The following is a 21,454-nucleotide window of genomic DNA, read 5'->3' as shown; positions in this document are numbered from 1 at the left end:
ACACAGTGGGTGGGCCCCTTGTCGAAGGAAAGATGCTAATGAGCTAACCCGCACTGGTATAAATCCATAGAGCCAATAGGCGGGCTAGGAAACACTAAGTCCACTGTTTACTGCAACTCTGGATTCTAATTAAGAGACAACTGCTCTTTTCCTGAGCAGGCGTCTGGTTTTTGGGTATTTTTCATCAAGTTTTGAAAATGGCAAGTTTTTTCACGTGTAAAACATCTTCAGTCAACCACACTGTAGGACTGTACAGTATTGTGTAACTTCTTCCTGTTTCAAAGCTCTGCAGAAAAGGAGTGTCCTGGTGGTCCAGCGGTTTGAGACACAAACCACATCGCTCTGATGTCCTAGTGCTGGTGGTGCAGGTTTGGCCTGAGACCTTTGTCACATGTCGATTTGAGGAGCAGCCCGCCGTATTTACTGCCACTGTTAACTATGTGATTTAGGCAAAAACTTCCACAGAGACTGTTTGAAAAGATTTGCAAGAAAATTAAGAATTTTACAAAGCGAATCACACAAAACAGCAAAAAGGGGATTTTAGTAAAAAAACACAAACTATACGAATGTTTGAATAACTTTTTCATCCACTATTCACTGGTGTGGATAAAATCATAACATGCCATACAGACAAAATTTAATGCATCGTGAATTCATGTTTATGCAATTAAGTATGAAGTCCAGTGCCAGTTCTGTGATCCAATTTGAATCCGTTATTTAGACGTTGGGCTGTTCCAGGCTGAGCGCTCCTCTGGAACAGAAAAGCATCCAGAGTGCAGTCGTTGATGATGTGTCTCTGTTTTTGGGTGTGTGTGTTAGTGACAGGGGAAATATTGTGGTCGAGAGTGGTGGTGGGACTCCAGTACAATCAGGAGAGAGCTCAGCTGCGTTGCGATTAAGTGTCATGACGTAGTGTGTGTGTGAATGTGTGGAGCATTACTAAGGTGTAACCACCGGTAGCACAGCAAACACACACCTTCAAAAGTGCAAAGGAAGAGAAATGTGTTTAACTTTTGGACTTTCACTTTTTTTTCTTTTTAAATTTTTTAAATGTGCACATCATGTTTGTGTGCATATACATATTTTCATGAGCATCTCTCAGTGGCTACTGACAAACTTGGGAGAAGAGAGCAGAGGAGAGGAGAAGAAGTGGGGGGTGCATTGTTAGGGAATCCAAAGGCGGCGTAATTAGGCCCAATGGATCCCAGATGGCTGGCTGTCAGTGACGTGAGAAGAGGGACGAGCTCCTAATAGGAACCAGACGCACACAAACGCCTTTGAACTGCCGCTGAGAGAGAGAGAGAGAGAGAGAGAGAATCAAACGCGGCATGGGCCGTGCGCTCTTGCTAAATAACTGGCAGCGGGAGAGGAGAGGAAGTGGGGAGGAGAGCAAAGAAGCGAGGAAAGTGGTCTCCCCTGAGCGGAGTATACAGTATGTGGGCGTCTCAGTCCACAAATGTCAGGGGGCCTCGTTTTTATCTGTTTATTTCACTCACAAGAAAAAACTTGTCAGTGTTTGCCACCTGCCTAAAAGTCACTGAGTCTTTGCTTCAACCACTATGTGGTCTTCATGCATCCAAGAAAAAGCTTTTTCAGGACACCCGTGCCTCTTTTTTTTTTTTTTTTTCTTTCAGAACTCTGCTTCAAATTTAAACAGTTGCACACATTCACACCTGGGAGCTACCCCACACTCATGTGTTGGCTGCTCTCCAGGAGGGGATCAAAAACAGAGTTCAAACACCTGGAACACGGCCTTGGATAATTTATCTTTCATCATTTTCAAATGGATGGAGTTTACAATGAAGTAAATGTTTGCAGTGAACAATCAGGAACCAAAGTTGTTCATGGTCGTACAAAAGTCAACCACATGTCCCAGACTCAAATTAATCCCGCTGACTTTGTCGTAAACTTCAGATTCTGTTTTTTTACTTTACATGCAACTTTAAATTGTTTTAACGACAATAACTTTAAAAGTCTATTTGAGATGTTAGATACACTTTACCTTATTATAATGTGTTCACTGTTCCAAGTTAGGGGTTTTCACAAATGATAAACACCTGCTAAAAACATGATTTCTCAAATGTACTATCTCATTTCAGCTGGGCCACAAAGCTTGAACGAGTGTAACATACATCACAGTATTTGCTTTCACAGCGTGTTGTTTCCTCCTCCTCCTCCTCCTCAGAGCTGTGGTGATGCCCATTGCCCACGAGTTCTCCCCTGATGTGGTGCTGGTGTCAGCTGGCTTCGATGCTGTTGAAGGACATTCATCAGCACTGGGTGGCTACAAAGTCACAGCCAAGTGTAAGGCTCCGCCCCTTATTCACCTACAGCACATATTTATAAGAATGTTTTCTTACACTCCATACAGAGTGAAGTTTAAAATCCATCACACTTTTTAATTGAGGTTTATCAAAATAAATAATAATAATAATCAGCTGTTAGTTTTGGTTTCCTATTGATCAGCCTTAAGAACAGATATCAGACAGGAAGTACTATAGAATGCAGTAGCTTCATCCAAATAACAAAACTTGGAGAAATGTGTGTGCTTATGATAATAAATATGGTTAAATTCACTACACATTTTTAAGAAATCACTGCTACCTTTTCTCACAAAACCATGTTGCTGCTTCTAATGGTAATGTCTTCTTACCCCTCTAATATCATATCTTTTTGTTTTCTTGATTGCATATGTCACTATGTACATCTACCTCTGATGACTTTGTGTGGGTGCTGCGGCTTTGCGGGAGGGATACGTGGGCGGATGGGTGTTTGAGAGCCTTTATGTTTATGTGTGTATTTTGTGCTTGACAGTCTGTATCACACTGTACTGTTGTGTTTTTGTTTTTGTGTTGGACCCCCTCGAAAACGAGATGGTTCATTTCAAGGGGCAATCCATCAAATAAACAGAATTTCTCACAAAAAAAACATTTTAAACAGGAACTACTCCTTAATTTGAAATAAAATATCACTTTAATAAATGAATTAAGTAAATTAAATGGTCATTGATGAGCACAGATCTGCTCTGAGTATAAGTGAATAGCGTCTTCAAAGTAGGGAGCATCCCTCTGAACTCATAATGGTGACACCAACATGTTAATATTCACCACCGTAATAACATTTTCTCTCTTTGGTTAATGTCTCGGGAGAAAGAGTTCACAAGTCATCTTCTGACTCAAACCTGTGCGTGCTTGTTTGTGTTGCTCTCCCTCCAGGTTTTGGCTTCCTGACTCGTCAGCTGATGTCACTGGCGGGGGGTCGTGTGGTCTTGGCTCTGGAGGGGGGGCATGACCTTAAGGCCATATGTGATGCCTCTGAAGCCTGTGTCAGCGCCTTGCTGGGCATGGAGGTGAGACATGTGACAGTACATGTGTGTGCTTCCGTAGAGATACACTGTGAGTGTGTTTGATCTGCTCACTGCTTGTTGTGTCCCAGGTGGAGCCTTTGTCACAGTCTGTGTTGGACCAGAAGCCGTGTGGAAACGCTGTCAAAACTCTGCAGAGTGTCATCAAGGTTCAAGGTGAGGACTAACATTAAACACACTTGTAGCGTCAAGAGCTTTCAGGAGCTCCACATCCAGAGATACTGACAGGTTGTTGGTCGTTTTTTTTTAAGTTGTAACTTTTGGCTGTGTCAGCAAATAAATCTCAAGTTTCAATAACTGGGTTAAAGAGCCATCAATACAGTTGTGCTGATCAGTGTGATCACCTGTCTGTCGATCAACACTCGACAGACAGGGTTCTGTCAACCATTCTGATTGAAGTATCTCAAAAAGAAACAACAACAAAAAAACATGACAATGACAGCTACAGTGGACAACTTTTCATTCTACAAATAAAACAAGAACTGTTTCTCAGAGTTACCAATGTTACAATTAGGAAGACTTTGTCATTTTCTATCCGCTGTCACTCGCATTTGCAGCTTTCCAAACCTGCCACTCACTTGCTAATCTCAACATCGGGGCTAACTATTCACCTGTTTACTTAGAGTGGGTCCTGTGTCCTGGGGGCTTTTAAAAAAAAAAAGATTCACATTGAGATTATTTCTAGAAGGAAGCAAAGAACCATATCTCCCAACCCTTCCATGTTTCACACACAGCACAACCTCACTCTGCTAGCCCCTCTGCTAGTATTTGGCAAATGTTAGAAGAAGAAAAAAGAACTCACATACACTTCCTGTTTTAATTTTTCCTCTTAAATTGTCACAATGTTTCTTTGACATGACCTGTCACTTCACTTTTTTTCAACATTTTCTTTACTACTCCTTTCAAGGTCAAACATGCAAAGATGCATCCGTTAGCCAGCAAGTCTCAAATACCTGTCTTAACATAGCACAATAAATGTTCAGCTCCCAATGCTCATAAATAAGACAAAGGAAAGTCTTTGTATTGGCCAGTGTGTAATGTTGGATTAAGTACTCACTCTCTTCTGAAGATAAGAACATAGAAATGTCCATCAAGCTTATAGTCCTGCCACCTTGTACTGTACCAGAGAAGACTTCAAGGGAAGTCATATTTATCTTTTTTGAAAATTATCATTCAGGCCACTGCACAATCCGAACACTTAAAACATGTTCTGTCTTTAGACTGACCTCAAGTTAGAAAACAATAATACAACTCAACAAAATCAAGTTAGTAAGTCCCTCACTTACCACTTCCGCATGTCTCGGTTAAAGAAAATATATACTCAGAAAATGCAATTGTATGAATTTTACCAGAAAAAAGGAAAGCATAAAAACTTTTACATACTCAATATTAAATAAAACCTTGATTATTTTTGCTTTTATTTTACAACGCTTTATTTTACATCACATCCTCTTTAGTTGGAAATTAAATGGAAAAACAGGTTAAGTTGAAGAAACGTTTATACATTTTAATCTACACGTATAGTGAGATTATTCCAGTTTTACAATCACTAGGAGAACAAATCTATTTTTCTACAGGCTCCTCAGGGTGTCTTTTTTCATATTTCCATTTCTCTATAATGGTGGTCTCTTTATTTCCCTCACTTAGCACTCCCGCATGTCTCTCCATCCCTGACACTCTCTGACCACCTCTCCTCCTTTAAGGCCCTGTCTCCTATCCCTCCCTCCAGCCGTCCCACACACACACACAGACAGACAGACAGACAGACAGACAGACACACACACACACACACACACACACACACACACACACACACACACACACACACACACACACACACACACACACACACACACACGCACACACACACTGCCGCCCTGGCTCCAATTATCTTCAAACACTTCTCTGGCACACGACCTTCGCAACATCCCCTCCTGATTGCACACAAATGTTATCCCAACCAAATTAGATTAATTAAAAATATTTGCAAAGCCACAAGAATGTAAAGCCCATAATTTAGGCCGGGGGTGAAATATATGTGAGTTACAAACACAGCCAGAACACACACACACTCATAAAGGAAGACATTTGAAAACATTGATTGGTTTTACTGAGAGGACAGTCCGAGTTTAGGTTTACTCTGCTGAAATTATCAACATGGGTATTTGGACCAGGGGCTGTTTATATCACTGTGAATGCTTACATTCAGATCAAAGAGCTACTACTAGTGGATCAAACACACAGTACTGCTTTTTAATAATCCACTGCAGACTCTTTCCTGAAGGAACCATTCAGGATGAAAACAACTGAGACCAATAATCTCCCTCCTTCTCTTTCCTTTCTCCCCCTCCCCTTTTTTTCATCCTCTTGCTTTTTGCAGGTGAATACTGGCAGAGTCTGAAGGATTCGGCCGCCACAGTGGATCTTTCCTACCTGCAGGCACAGAGACGACGGCTGCGACGGGACTCGGACAGCGAGGCCATCAGCGCCCTCGCCTCGCTCTCGATGAGAGCTGTTAGCCCAGACGAGTAAGAAGGAAAACACATTCAATATCAATAACAACAAAAACAACATTTACAATAACGCATCAGATTTATCTTAACATGTGCTTTTTCTCCCTCTTTGGTTTAATAAAGGGAAGTGACAGAAAAAGTGACAGAGAAAAGGTCTCTCTGAAGAATGAACCACCTGACAGCTGCCTTCAACCAGGGCTCAATGGAAACAAACTCACACATACACACACACACACACACACACACACACACACACACACGCACACAGCTATGCATTTGGAACATTGCTGGAAGCAGATGTCCTCCTCAGTTTGACCACTGTATTCATCACCCTCCACCTGCATTACTACTGGCTGCAGTCTGACCACTCTGATTCAACATTAACCTTCACAACACACTTATTCTCTTGCCTCTTCAGACTCTTATTTTTGGGGATATCTGTCCCTGAACTGAAAAAGACAATCAGAGGCCAATCAAATGAAGGATCTGTACTCATAGTAGCATTGGGAGCTGATGACAGGATGTAGCATGAACACACACTTGACAAATCGCAGCTCTAAGACTTTCTCCTTGTAACTGACTCCCCAAAGACCTGCGAGGTGGACGTGCCGATGAAGGAGAGCAGACGTATCCTCTGCAATTAAGACACTTCCCACTATGATGATGTCATTTGTCTGCAAGAGACAAAGATCAAATGAAGGAAAAGATCAGGGCTTTCTGATCATTTTGCACTGCACTGTTCTGTAATGTGAACCAGACCAGACGGAGGAGACGCAGCCACGTCGGCCATATTGACAATCAAACATCTCGTTTTGTCCCTGTTTTGTTGTTTATTCAACTTGTCATTAACTTGACCTATGGCACACATTTTTTTTATTTTTTTTGTGAACGTCAGCCGGAGATTTATTTTTCTTTAAGAATCCAGTAAGAGTGAAGCTACAGTGAAGTCTGAGATACATATGGTTCATATTGTTCCTTATGTCCACATATTTTCTTAAATCTTTGTTCTTTTTCTTGGCCTGTCGGGTAAGCACATGCAGTAAGACTGCAGATGGCTGCCGTTGACAGATAAAGACGACTCAGCAGTCTTTGATGAAGCGCAACTTAAATGTTTAGACATACTGTAGTTTGCGTCGGTGGCATTAAGTCACAATGAAGAGCTAATACCTCTAATGTGTATCATTTTCGGGGGGGGGGATCCTTTACATGTCAGCGTAAAACAGAAATGATGATGATGATGATTCGTCAGTGCAGCATGACCACTCAGAAATCCTTGTCTGAATGAGGATGAAGATCACGATATTGATTTCAACATTTGAAACGTCTCTCATCAAAGGACTCAGTGTGCCTTCAGGGTGGCAGGATCAGAATGGCTTGTCTTAACATCTGAGTGTTAAAAATGTTTTTTTTTAAATGGACCTGTGTTTCTTCCTGTGGATTTGCATTCCTGCTGTATTTTGTAAATGTATTTTATACTTTAGTTTTATCATAGCGAGGACATTGGTGCGTCCTCTTTACGTTACCGACGTAGTGTCGTTCTGTTTACTCTCAGCGTCCGGGACGTTTTCGCTCCCCGAACCGAACTACAACATTTTTAGCAGTTACAAATAATACTGAGATAGTTGAATGTCCTCAAAGTGCAATTGGACACAGGTTAAGCGCAACCAAAGTTTATAAGAACAATGTGCCGTCTCTGGACTGGCATGGCTCAAAGAACTTCAAAGACTTTAGAGGACTTTGTGAATGTTTCTTTTTTTTTTTTTTATCCAAACATTTGAAAAGCACAAAGAGAAAAAGGACGGACATGAAACAAATTCATTCATTAAAAAAAAATGGACGTGACTTCTCTTCATACATTCAGACTCTGTGTCTTTGAAGTGCTTTTTGCATGTCTAACACAGATTTTACGGTGCTATGGATTATTTTTCTAAAATGTGGAGTTTTTGCCTCGGTTTGGTTTCTTTCTTTCTTTATGTTGCATTTTGTGAACGCAACTCAAAACCGGTGTAATGTTTGGAAATTTGATGAAAATGTGAAAAAAAAGAAAATGATGCTGGGAGAGCGCTTTGAGCTCCGTATCACATGTGACAATCCTTCAGGGGAGTGTAGCTTTATTTACTTTTACAACAGCATTCATGGCAGTGACCTGACATATCTTATGTTTAAACTTTTGTCTTAATTCATGGAAATTACTTATTTTTCTATCAGATTTTAAAAAATGAGCCCTGTTCGTACATAGAGACCAAATAACCAGCTCGTGTGCCTTGAAGTGTGATGCAGACCAACCTGTGTGAAGGTAGCTTGAACAAACTGGATCTTAATGAGATCTGAAGGCAGAAATTTGAACATAACTGACGCTCTCATTGGAGTTCTGTATAGTGTACATAACTCTTTTCCTTTCTCGTCTTTGTCTTTTCTAGTTGTTCCCTTACAAAACTCCTCAATAAAGGTTATTGCGATACATTTGTATATTTTTTGGGGACTATTTTTATTTCTAAAGCCATGCTCATTTGAACTTCTCGAGTCTTATCGTTTGTTTTTAATTAATTCATAGTGCATTTCTTTTTGTCACACCTCCACTAACCTCCTATATATAATTCTTCTATTCAAAAATATTGCACTCATGTACAGCATCAAGAAAACTTTTATTGTCCACAGGCGTTGACACAACATTATCAAATGTGAATGCAAAATAGTACAAAAGAAAAACAATCAAACAGAAATAAGATGACTTAAACTGCTCACAGCAAGTTTAGAAATATATTTCTTAAAGCTGCAGGGAAAACAAACATTTGTCAAATATCCTTGCATTTTAAAATGCTTTTTTTTTTTTTTGCAAAGCTCAATGATTACAACTGAAGAAAAAAAAATACATAAACAAGTTATCAGTGGTTTTAGGACCTTTCCCATGCACGTTTGTTTCATGGCGAAGCTGATGTTATGCATGATAATGCTTGAGCAGAGTTAAAGTAATACAGTGTGCATACACCAAATTCACATACAGATACACAATCCCAAAATACACACAAAGCTATCCAGTTACTACAGCACAACAAAGTAGAGATCTGCGCCAGATTCCTGGTGCTCCTCTTTTTCCCACAAGACGGGCCTCAGAGAGCCGGAGCGATTAGCTTATTAGCATTTTAGCTGTAAACATTCATTGGCTGTGACCGCCCTCTAACCATCACAGTGCCATTATCATCAGTCATCGTAATGTCTGTCTGGCTGTGAGTCACCCGAGGAGGAGAGTCGGGGTGGATGATGGTTATCACGGTGTTACTCAAGGCACTCGAACCAGCAGCCATTTTGTTTCATTGTCAACGCAGGCCAGCTGTTTGTTTGTTTGTTTGTTTGTTTGTTTGTTTGGTGTTTGTTCTCGTCATTCAAAATGTTCCGCTCTCGACTGTTGTGTCTCCTCAGCAGTGTTTCAGAAACACAAAGTGGAATTTGTTAGAGTCGAGCTTCAAATACATCTCAGTGTCCAGAGAGGCAGGAGAAAAGAAAGAGTTTGTAAAGATACAAATATGGGGGATTGTCTTTTCAGGAGGGGAGAAATGTCTTCTTTGAGTGCAGAGGATTGTCCATTTGTTGGTTTTCTGCAAAGATAAGAAACACATCTTGAGTTTAGATATAATACTGTATGATATAGAACTCCATTAAAAGACTTTTTGTGTTGAGGTTATAAAATGTTTTAACACAGAAACAAACGTTCAGTTCAGTGAAAAGTGTAACATTTGCTGCAGCTCATTAATCTCTCTTTTCTTGTTTTTACAATCAAACAGTCAATCAAGAGCGTTCTTGGTTCTCCTTCATTCCAGTGTCAGTCTATGATTGAAAAAGGTCAAACAGGGAATCCAGCAAGAAAGAGTGTCTGTTGGTGTCAACCCATAACATGCCTTTCATTATAGCGTACGTGACCCTTTGAAAAGTCATAAAGAGAAACCTAGTGGAACAGAGTTTATAGCACCGTCTATTCTTTGTCTTTTTCACACCAAGTTTGCTTTGTGTGTTATAATCTTTTTTAAATACATTCCTAAAGATTGTCATGAAATCTCACAACATTACGACATGTGGTTGTCAAACTTTCTGCAGAAACCATTCAAAAATGTCTATTCTTAGCCGGTGATTCAGATTGCCTCACTTTAAGAGATTCAAAGTTGTTTAAGGAAACACATTTTTAATATTGGGAGGTGGGGCATTTCTTTTTATTTAAACTACAAAAATTATTTTGATAATTTATTGTTTAATTGCACATAATGCATGCTGTTTTCTCTCTGCTCCAGTGGACTATATGCACTTTTATGTTTAACAGATTTTGATGCATTTTGAACCTCAGCTGTGTGGTGTCTTGTTGTCTACGTGTCAAATCAGACGTCATTATTCCAAGACTCTCTGTCCCTGCAGCTGCCTGAGCGAGGCCAGCGCGAATGTAGAAACATGCATAAGTACTTTGTGCATGTAGCAGTCATACACTCTCTCGAACTCACTCACTCATTCGCACACACATAACCCTCCCACCTGTGCTTGGTTCAGTTTTGCTCTCTAAAAATAACGATGACTATCAAGCCACAACTCCTGGAAGAGGCTTTTAAAAATGCAGATGAGCCGCAGAGGACTATGCATCTGGTCTCAGATCGCTCTGCAGCGAGAGCCAGAGATTTGATATGCAAAGAAGAGAAACCCAACAGCTGGTCAGTGCAAATAATAAAACACATACACACACATAAACACACACTTGCATGTATGCAGCAGAGCCAGGGGTTCCGGCAGAGGAAAGAGCGGTGACAGGAATTTTGATTATAATGTAAACAGAAGGGAGAGTATTTGTTTTATCCAGCTGAAACAGTACAATCTTCTTATTTTGAAGATCTAACCCTGAGCCAAACATCCACACTTACTCAAATCATGTTCATCAAAATGCATTAACGTGTCTGAAGTACATTCATGTTTGGGTTTGTGCACCCTATACACTCTTAAGACAAATCTTTAAAGGTTCCTCTGCACTGACAGTACAATACACAGTATTCAGTACAAAAAGTACTTTACAAGGAGTAAACTGATGGTGTAAGCCCAGGACAAACCAATTATCTTGTTCTTTTCTCGGAGAAAGCTATGTTGGATGGATAAACAAACAGGAATGTCTTGCGATTTGCTGCTGTTCAATGCATCAACATGAATTAGTCCAAAACAATATGACAAAATGAAACCTTTCTGACCTTAGTCTCAACAGAGAATAAACCTTATACAATCTGACATGAGGTCAAGGTTTCAAATGGTTTTATCCACCTCCTGCAAAACACGCCCGCTTAGATTTTACAGCTCTCAGAAAACTTAAAAAAGATGTTCAAATATAAAGTTTTGAAAACATCATGGGAATCTGTGCATTCTGTGAGGACTAATCCACATGACGCACACACAAACACACATGAACACGATGTCTTTGATGTTCCTATAAGACCCTTTCTGACCTCATCTCTCTCCTAGAAATGTGTCGTTCAGGTCCCCTTCAGGCCTTGAATTTTCTAGCACTTTCTGTGGCGGCCCCTGCAGAGCAGATGATAACAGGCAGAGCAGGCAAAGTGGTAGGTAATAATAACTGCCGTGCTGCATTCAAGGACACTCCACGCTCCACGTGCAGGGGCCTCTGCATTCCATCCCTCAATGGCTGCTGCAGACGCCACTGGAGGTTTAATTATAATGTGGTGAGGAACACCTGCAGCGTGCACATTGCCGGGGACTGCATATGTCTGGATATTGTAACTTGGATATGTTGTATGTCGCGTTGATAGAGTCAGAGCATGTGTTGGAGCGTTTGTGATGTGCCGATTCCTGCACAGTTCAAAAATAATGTGTAACTCTCGTCACTTTGCAACGTCTATGACAGTTCTAGAACTGTGTGTGTGTGTGTGTGTGTGTGTGTGTGTGTGTGTGTGTGTGTGTGTGTGTGTGTGTGTGTGTGTGTGTGTGTGTGTGTGTGTGTGTGTTGTGTGTGTGTGTTTGTGTGTGCGTGCGTGTGTGTTTGAAATATGTTAGTAACCTCTTGTCAACCTCTTGTATTTCCTCAAACCAACGACTCAGAATCATCTCAGCATTTTATCAAATAACGCCCCCTTAAACTTTTTTTTTCCTCCAATTAAACACTGATCTTAGATGTTGACATTTTGTTTTGAAGGACTCTCTATCTGCCTGTTAGCAAAACTAAATCAATAACTCCTCTAATAGAAAAACCATGAGGTATGAAAGATAAAAATCACAAAAACAACATCTGCCATTGTTCCTGTTTACTAATCTGCAGATGTCTTAACACACACGTTAACAGGCACATGCCTGTGCTCTGCTACTGCTGCACAGGTAATTAAAGCTCACTCTAAACACAAACACACACACGAGTACACACATGTACATGCACTGACACACACACAGGCCCGTGTGCCTGACCCTAACCCTGGTACACACACCTTCCTAATACCTCACAACTGTTTCCAATCTAAAGGTTCCTGCATGTCTGGGCCCCGGCGGGGCCTGATTGCACGATACAAGATCATGAGGAGAAGGCAAGGCTGCAGGGGAGAGAGAGAGAGAGAGAGAGAAAGAGAGAGAAAGAGAGAGAGAGCGATATGCCTCCACTTATTTCTCTTCACTCTCCCTTTCTTTTCCCTTTCATCCTGTACCTGTGCAGCAATCTGGTGTCTGTTAAAATGGTTGAAAAAAAGCAGAGCCTGTGTGCAGTGTATCCTACAGATTGTGGAGGAAAACATTTGTCCTGAGCACATCAGAGGTCTGTCAAACACTGCACAGTTTAGATTACAACGATGATAACGTGCTCATAGTTCATCTCAGTTATTAAAGGAGAGAAAACCAATGAGCTTCAAATGCTTTCTTTAAAAGAAAGCTCAGACTTTTAAAATCTTGATCAAACTTATCTGAATAATTATTTTATTAAATTATTTTTATTAAAGCCAATAAATCAACTTCTACCTGACAGAAACACGTAACAGTTGCTCCTGTTGACTAAGGATCGATTTTGCAAGTACAGAATGTTTGTTTGCGGCGAGCTAAGTTCATGTACATGGCAGTGTTTGGAAGGAATTTAAAGATATTCTTATTACTTGGCTTGTAATTAAAATACTTGCTTTTACTACATAAATCTTAATTTGTCTTTATTCATCATTCATTATTTATTTTGGAATTCTCCATTTGAAGCATTTTGTATTTTTATCTTTCAGAAAAATGTTATTGAAGTTATTTATTGCGTGTAAGTTTGCTTTTCTTTTGTTGTATTTATTTTATATTTATTTTAATTTTATCTTTCAGACTACATGTTATTGAACAAGAAAGTTCTTTGCAATAATTCCAACAAAAATGAAAATGAACCAACCCAATACTTGAGTTCATACGAAAACATACTTTTTACAAGTAACGTAATATTTATTAACCACATGTAACCACAAATAAATGCTTTGTTCTACTTTATAAAAAAGTAAGAAAAAATTGAATTCCTGTGGAAGTGTTTTTTTTTGTGTGATTATCTCACGAGAATGTATTTAGGACTTTGTTTGAACTAATAAAAAAATAAAATAAAAAAGAATGTTATATTTGTTTACAATTTTAGAGTTTCACAGATTAAAGCTCACAACCCTTCACTCATCACAGTCATAATGATCAAATCGTATATGTAGACATACTATGTGTGTGTTAAAAGACCAACACAGCATGTGCTGATGTTAAATCAGAGATTTTATTATCACTTCAATAACATGCCTGTTAATGCAAAGCTGAATGAATGTGCTTTATAGCATTGTGCTGTAAATCCCTCAGTCTGAAAGTATCTGTCATCAATTCATGTTTGACAGAGATTTTAAAAGAAAGTTAACTTCATGATGTTTTAATTTAATCCTTTTAACTGATGGGGACGTTTTAAGAGATATTTTGCCCTGTGACCTGCAGAGATTTGCAGATTATTTTTTTATTCTTATGTATATATTAAGCTCTCTGTTTTACTGTTCATCTGAGAGAGTACAAATAATGTATTGAAACAACATTGAGATAATTTTGATCCTAAAAAGAAACATCAAAACATGCTTAACATGTGTATCCATGTCCATGAGCTGATGACGTAATGGATACAGAAATGTGTGAGCACATGTGCATGTTTGTGTTTGAATGATTTCTAGATGTGTACATGCATGTTAAGTGTAAGTGTGCATTTTTTTGTGTTGTTATATTATTCATACCTGATTGGCTGCAGCGGGGCGTCTTGTTGCTAAGGACCAAACTGGAGGACAGACAAGGGAGTGCATTGGAAACAATGCAGAGGAACGGGGTGTAGAGGTGGAAATAACTATTAGGGAGCACATAGACAAAGCAAGAATATGTGCAGGGGTTTCAGATGAAAAGGTGAAGATCAGGCTGACAGGAAGGCAGTCAGAGGTCGGGAAACGGGTGCGGGACAAAGACGGAGGTGTGGACACAATAGGGTTTTAGGTGAGATGGTTTCTGTGGGATCCTAGTGGCTCGCAGACATGGCCCAGGCCCCCTCCATCCTCCACACGGAGAAGGCATAGCTCAGTCTTTCATGGGCCAGGTAGTTGCAGCTTGCCAGCTTGGCGTCCATTTCATCGCTCTGCAGCACCTGGTACAGGAAGTCAATGTAGCGCGAGGCCAGCTTCAGGATCTGGATCTTGCTCAGTTTGTCTGAAGGTAACGTTGGGATGATCTTGCGCAGGGAAGCGAAGGCATCGTTCAGGGACTGAGTGCGTTGGCGCTCCCTCACGTTGGCGATGACACGCTGGGAATGGAGGTCCTCAAAGGGCTGGTCCAGCCGGGGTCCCAGCGATGTTGGGGCCAATGATACAACAGTCGTAGGGCTTTTCTTCACCCTCTTTGGCACAGATGGCAACAGGCTGTTTGGGCTGCCGGTGCTACTCTCCTCCGCCTGGGCAAGGTTTTCCTTCTTGGGGTAAGGCGAACGTTTTCGATTTCCTTGCTGGTTGCTCTTCTTTGATCCTCTTTCCAGTTCTTCTTCACTCGCCCCCAGACCTCCTTCTGGAGAGTTGGTGCAGGACACCTCTTCTCTCATTGTATCGTCAGCCAAAAACCTTTTAACCTCCACTGCAGGACACTGTGATTCTTGACAGCTGAGCCTGACAACCTTGTGTAGCAAAAGGTCTTTCAAAAAGTTATGGCTTCTGGAACTCCATCAGATTGGACGTTGTTCCTGCTCTCCTGTTTCCTTGTTACCTTTCTAAACCTCTCACTTTCACATCCCTCTCTAGACCTGACAGACAGAACAACAACAAACCATCTGACAGGCAGGTCCACCTCCGCCTCTTTTATACCCCAAAATCAAACCAAGGGCCTGCGGGCAGTTCTCTATGGCTCAGCGGACTTCCAGAGGGCGTGGTTCGGCCTTAGCCAGGCAGAGAAGCAGGAAGTGTGTTAGCTGGGCGGGCGGTGGAGGAAGGGGGTAAGTGGCCCTCTCGGCCAATAAGAAGAGCTGTGTCTAATGTTGCAGGGATGTCTGAGGCTTTATGGGTTCCAGATTTGGGGCTGAAGCGTCAGCCCCTGTGTCTGCATTCCCCTTCATTGAAACATTATTAAGACAGAAATCCGTCTAAACGTGTCATTTCTGAGCGTTGGTGATGCAAACGTTTATATTGAACACTTTTATCTAGTATCTTTGTAAACTCACATGACTAAAAAAAAAATATGTCCAACAAATCTTTACAAATGAATCCTGTGCGTTGATGTAAAGTGCTTCTCCCTTTGACATGCAAAACAAGCTTCAGTTCACACTTATATTTGTCTGCCATGTTTTTGAAGCGGACATTAGAAATTTCAATCTGTTTAACATAAAGTGGACTGCATCAATAAAAAAAAAGATTGCAGATTAAAGAAAGAGGAGTCATAGGCTAAACAATGCATTTTAGGTATAGAAAGAGAGTTTATATGGAGGGCAAATCATACATTTAGCAATGAAATACCCTAATGTCTTGCAACACCTGAGTAAAAACATGTATAAATCTCTCTACGTGGTTGTGCAAGCAGACATCCTGGAATTGATTCAAAAGATTATTTCTTTTTTTTCTGACTTACAATTGTTTCTGTACACACATCTTTACATCCAATGTTTAACACTGAAACCTCATCTCATCTCAAATCCGACCAATCCATTCAGAAATACTAATCTATGTTTAAATAGCTCAAACGTTCACTACTGACGTCAGCTGTCCAAGTAACCAGGTGGAGAAGGGAACACAGACAAGGACCCTGAACAACCTCTGACCTCAGTGCCCCGGTGACCTCGGTCTGCAGAGGTGAGAGAGCACCTAATTGTGCCATCCATGGCTTCAGGGCAGCGCCAACACATGTTCCACCTCCAAACCGTGAACCCATGTGCGTCTGCAGCCACTTAAACACACTCACTGACATGTGGACAGTCATGACACAGCAGACTTCTCGAGAAAATGACAAGACATGGCCTGGTGCTATTTTAAAGGTAGACTCTCCTTTTTTACAATAACTGGCTACATGTTGCGTAAAAACTTCTGAATCAATTTCCCAACACTGTGCCTATTTGTACCTTCATGCGTCATGACATGGGTGAGTCATGTGTGGATCACTGCAGAGAAGTCTTGTGGGGAGTTTTCCGCTACCCTAAGCTGTAGAAATCTGGTACTTTTTGATGACAGCATACTTAATGGAGGCCTTTACATTTCAACACCTCCAAACATTTTTTACTAGAGTCCTTGAATCTTTCATGTTCAAGAACTTTCCAGATATGTTTCAATCAAACACATGCAGCGACAATCATTTGCTTACAGAAGAGTCTTGGGTTGGAGCTAAGCTTCGTATAATTCTCGATACACTGCTTGACAACTTCTCGCCGACAATTTGGGCGTGATTACTGCGCCGTTTGAAGGAGTGTCTGTGCGTGGAGCAGTTCAGAAGATTTCTGATGAGCCTCGTGATTGTGCTGGTTTACATTTCATTCAAGAGCGGGAATGTAGCTTGATCCCAGTTGGGTTCAATCAACTTGGAAGAGAAAAAAAAGTCATCTGGACATCCAAGCAAGCAAGCAAGCAAGCAAGCAAGCAAGCGAGGCTGTGGACAAAGACAACGAATCATACAAAACTCAAATTACATAACGAGCAAAGTCAATGCCAGGATTAACTTGTATTTGAATTGGGGCTTATTGGGAGCTCTGGAGGACAGCGGAGGGACAGGAAAGTCATTGTTACAAAGGCTAATCTTGCAAGCTGCCGCTTACCTTTAGCAAAAGCATGGCGTCGTGCCACCAGCATGGAAAAAATGAGCTAACAAAGCGTGTAGGCCTGCAGGAATGTCGTGGCGCTAAGAAGAAGAGAAGGAGAGAGGAAGAGAAGGAGAGAGAGAATGGGAGAAGAATAAGAAAAGGGGAAAAGAAAAGGAGAAGAAAGGAAAGGGAGAAAAGGGGAAAAAAGTGAGGCTGTCCAAACAGAACCAGATGCAGGAGTGTGGAGGCTCGTTTGATCTCTGTCCTCATAGGCTGATTGATGTTGCACATTTCATTTCCTTGTCAGAGTCTTGACATAATGTTTCACTAAACACTCAGGCCGTGCTCTCGTCTTCTTTTTATTTCTAAGGGGGGGTTCGTCATTAACCCTCTCTGGAGCTGAAAATAGATCATACACATATCAATATATATCAATATATATTGGCTTACATACGCACACACGGGGGGAGCTTGAATATCAAAGAGAGTCAGTGTATTGTCTGTTTCTGACTCTCCAACATATGGTTCAGTCCTGAAATACTGCACTGAGGAGGACGTTGAAACTTTTGAAGTTCTCCAAGGGAGAACAAAAAAAAGGAAAACAGTTTCTTTAAGTTTGTAATGCAGTCAATTCAATTACCATCATACACACAAAGGTTGGAGTGCGGCAGTGACGTCGTCAGCTGGTAGGAGCACCGCAGTGTGACTGATCATAAGTGATGTGTTTGGAAACCTGCGCTGGCTGGACAAAAGGAACTAATCATTCAATTCCTCCTCACCTTCACCCCTGGAGTTTCCTCACCCTCGTCACTGGTGTTATTGATGTTTGCCCATAGCACACTACACCACCAAAATACCCACCATGGCTCCATCCCTCCAGAGGAGCCTAGAGTGGCACAAAGGCAGACATCTGGGACCCATTTCCCCCCCTGGAGAAGCCCTTCCTGTGGGGTATCCACTTAGAGGGGTTCAGGAGGAGCAGGAGGGGGATGAAGGGGTGAAGGTGAATGGTATGTGGGGGATGGTGGTGATGGGACTGGGGAGGGGTGAAGGTGGGGATTTTGAAAACTAATAAAGTGGAAAGGAGGTGTTAAAGATACGCCAACTTAATAAAGAATGTGGAAGGATAGATTCTGAGGTCAAAAAGTCACACTTATTGTCAAGTCAGAGATGGGGGGAAATCAATACCATTCTTAAGTTTGTTTGAGAAATTAAAAAGCTGGAGCCTGTAGCTAGTTAGCCTAGCTTAGCAAAACAAAGAAAATCAAGGGAGAAACAGCTAGCTTGGCTCCTTTCAAATAAACTAAATAAAATCACTAAATCTAAATCTCACTAATTAGCAAGCTTCATCTTGTCTCTTTAATCCCTAACAAAATCTAAAAATAAGTGTGAAGGTGGTTTCAATCGTCACGACTAACTTTCTGCAAAAACATTACCCAGAATGTCAAACTATCAGTCTTCAGGTTACATAGATAGCTGAGCGTCATTTATAGTCGTTATAACCTGTATTATAACTTTAAAAAGCAATAGAGAAAGGGATGTGCACTTTGGGGTTGTTTCAAGTCATAAAGAGTCCACATTCATTACCTGTGTTTTTACCTGTGTTTTTGAAGTTAATACAGACCTTTCAGCCATTTGTACAATATTCAAATGTGACGGTTGTTGGGTTGTTTGCCGGTGTTGTTGGGCCACTGTCAATCAAATCTGACCAAACTACACTCAAGAATCCTGACTTAGAAGCTCTATGAAGAAATAAGATCTGTGTTCAACTTTGAATTAAAAAAATAATTGATGATTTTTTTGTTGTCATTTTGATTGGCTACGAGAAGATTCTATCATGTATATCTATAGTTACAGTAATTTAGGATTTGAAACCAAGGGCTGATTGCTCAGGATGAAAAAAATGATATTTGAATATTTTTATATATTTTTTCTTTAAAGCCCTAAGACACCAAAATGAACTTGAGGTGGGACATTTAAAAAATATATATTTATGTTTAAAGATACTTTTAACATGTTTTTCAAATATAAAAGTGCAGTGCTGAATCAAAACCCTCCCCTCCCCCGCTGCGTGTGAGCCTCTATTATTCTTCCTTAGCTGTGACTTATCTTCTCGTATTAGAGCGTAATTTATCATAATATTTAGTGCTCAAGCTTCCTTCAAATGTTCCTGCTTTCATGTGTAATTTAGCCAATATCCTGCTCTGGCTCTGATTACAGACTTTAAGTTCTGGGGTTGGTCCATGGCACATTACAAACAGTCCCAGTGGAGCTCACAGCTGAGCTGGAGTATGCTGAGCAGCAGGTTAGAAGACAGTGTGGTGTGGAGGGGAGAAACAAAGCTTGATGATTACTAGGAGACCTCCATCATTAAAACAAATTCTTTTTTTTTCAATTGTGAAAGCTTCATAATTATCAAACGCAATCACAATAATCTAGTGATAAGAAACAGGTTTGGGGTTTTGAGGTTGAGAAAAAAACCTCCCTTTTGGTAGTAAAACAGCTGTAAGTGTCAGAATATGGTCCAACCAATCACAACCCAAAAGTCTATATTATTATCCATGACTTGAAACTGTTCTTTAAGGCATCAGTAAGTCATTTGTTACAACATATGAAAATTACACAAAAATTTGAGGCGTGCTTCGAGCCGCGTGTGAGTGAGTGTGAAGATTGCTTGAACGTTGCATCATATCACGTCCATATGGGCAAGTAGCAGGTCACATGATCACCACGTCATATATTTTAGCTCTTTGCATTTTAACCAAAACAGAAAAATCAGCACATTTTATTTTATAATCCTGCTGATTCTAATCAGACATGGCAGTTAGACGCTGACGTGATGGAGTATATATATAGTAAATCATCAGATGAAAGTCCTCTTTACTGCTGAGTCAGCTCCTCAATGTGTAAGGTTCACTTTCTTTGTAAACACTAATAAGACTGTGAGCGAGTCAGCAGATCAGAGCTGACTGTGTAGACACATGGGTTGGAAAATGTTGCTTCAGCTTGACATTTGAAGATGAACTTATCAAATCTAAAAACGGCAAAACCTGTGTATATGAAACCCCAAAAAAGAGGTTAAATGGGGATCTGAATATTCAAACTAAAGCAATAAAGATCCTTAGGTAAAACATGAAATCAAAAGCACTATTAAGTAAATATGTACCTGCATGTTCTTAAGTTACATTTATATTGTGCAGTGAGTGTTTTAAAGCTGATTTAAATGTGACTATTTTGATACTGTAAGGGCGATGAAACACCTTTTTGACTCTGCAAAAACAGCCTACACCACAAATCAATTTGAACATAACATCCTCAGATATGGCGCCTATCAGGAAACCCAGACTCCGCCGTCTCCAGATTCACAAATCAAACACTGCGTACTTGAAGTGGTGTCAAACTGGGATCTTCAGGATTGGGCCATATCACGCATCCTCTCCTGTCAAAGTAATAGTGAAACTCTGTCTGCAAGGTAGAGAGGAATGCTTGCGTTCCTCCAGCAGAGCAATTGCATTAGAAACATCAACAGAGACCAGCTTCAAAGGGGCACGCCTTCACATTGAATCAATCCCTACTTCCATTAGACTAGATGAATTTAGTCAAAGTTACATAGCGCTAACATTTCTTTATGGTTCCACAAATCCCTTGCTCTGGTTCTGGTTCCCCCTGTGAAGCCACTTCAAACGGGCTCTGCCATGGCATATCCCTTTGTGCTCTAAAACAGTAAATATGTGTCTCTCTAAAATGTTTCAGATGCGAGTTCACAGTGGTCCCAAAGGCACAGACAGCATCGCACACAGAAGACGCAAGAGACAGAGGAGGATAAAAAAAACAAAAACAATAAGCTGAGTGTAAAGGTAGAGCTTCAGGGAGTATGGCTGACTGTTGCATGATGGGAGAAGATGATAAAGATTGATAAATTCAGGGGAAAGAGGGGGAGAAGAAAGGAAAGGAAAAAGCAGACAGTGTGGGAGAAATCCTGCAGCAGTAAATCAGTGTGGTAATAAGAAGAGATGGGGGGGGGGGCTGCTAACATATGTTTCAGTTTGTAAATAAAACAGTAAATTGCTATGGATATTGCTTAAATATCTGTGGGCTTTGTACCATGCTTTGCGGAAGTTCCTCGGAAATCATTCTGGGACGGCCTTCTTAAAATGCCAAAGCGGCTTCTTAATGTCAAAGAGGCCATCTGGTTCTCGACCAATTCAAGATGTTTGCTTTTCATTTAGCTTTTTTCTTCCCTCCTGATGCTTCTTTTTTTAGATCAAATGCTGCACTTTTTGCTTTATTGTTACCATTGTTCATATTTCACAATGGATCTGT

At 40.7% G+C, this 21,454-nt stretch overlaps 2 protein-coding genes across 3 annotated transcripts in view; one reads left to right on the top strand and one right to left on the bottom strand.

Annotated features, from left to right (window-relative positions):
* The window catches only part of LOC109993810 (histone deacetylase 7), a 46,224-nt gene extending 37,878 nt beyond the window's left edge, over positions 1-8,346 (top strand). For both annotated transcript variants that reach the window (XM_020646901.3, XM_020646902.3), the window contains exons 21-25: positions 2,186-2,304; positions 3,216-3,349; positions 3,436-3,520; positions 5,745-5,892; positions 6,001-8,346. In XM_020646901.3, coding sequence (XP_020502557.1) covers positions 2,186-2,304; positions 3,216-3,349; positions 3,436-3,520; positions 5,745-5,892; positions 6,001-6,040 — 526 coding nt within the window. In that variant the 3' untranslated portion in view covers positions 6,041-8,346. The remainder of the gene's footprint in view (positions 1-2,185; positions 2,305-3,215; positions 3,350-3,435; positions 3,521-5,744; positions 5,893-6,000) is intronic.
* A 696-nt stretch (positions 8,347-9,042) lies between these two features.
* Positions 9,043-15,200, bottom strand: LOC109993816 (twist-related protein 2). The gene is made up of 2 exons (XM_029279886.2): positions 14,112-15,200; positions 9,043-9,473 (listed from the first exon to the last, which is right to left on the bottom strand). Exon 1 carries the CDS (start codon positions 14,954-14,956, stop codon positions 14,384-14,386), a length of 573 nt encoding a protein of 190 aa, XP_029135719.1. The 5' UTR covers positions 14,957-15,200; the 3' UTR covers positions 9,043-9,473; positions 14,112-14,383.
* Positions 15,201-21,454: the final 6,254 nt, after the last annotated feature.

The sequence above is a fragment of the Labrus bergylta genome, chromosome 5, assembly GCF_963930695.1.
Source record: "Labrus bergylta chromosome 5, fLabBer1.1, whole genome shotgun sequence".
Classification (NCBI taxonomy): Eukaryota; Metazoa; Chordata; class Actinopteri; order Labriformes; family Labridae; genus Labrus; species Labrus bergylta.
This window is presented reverse-complemented; position numbering and strand designations above follow the sequence as displayed.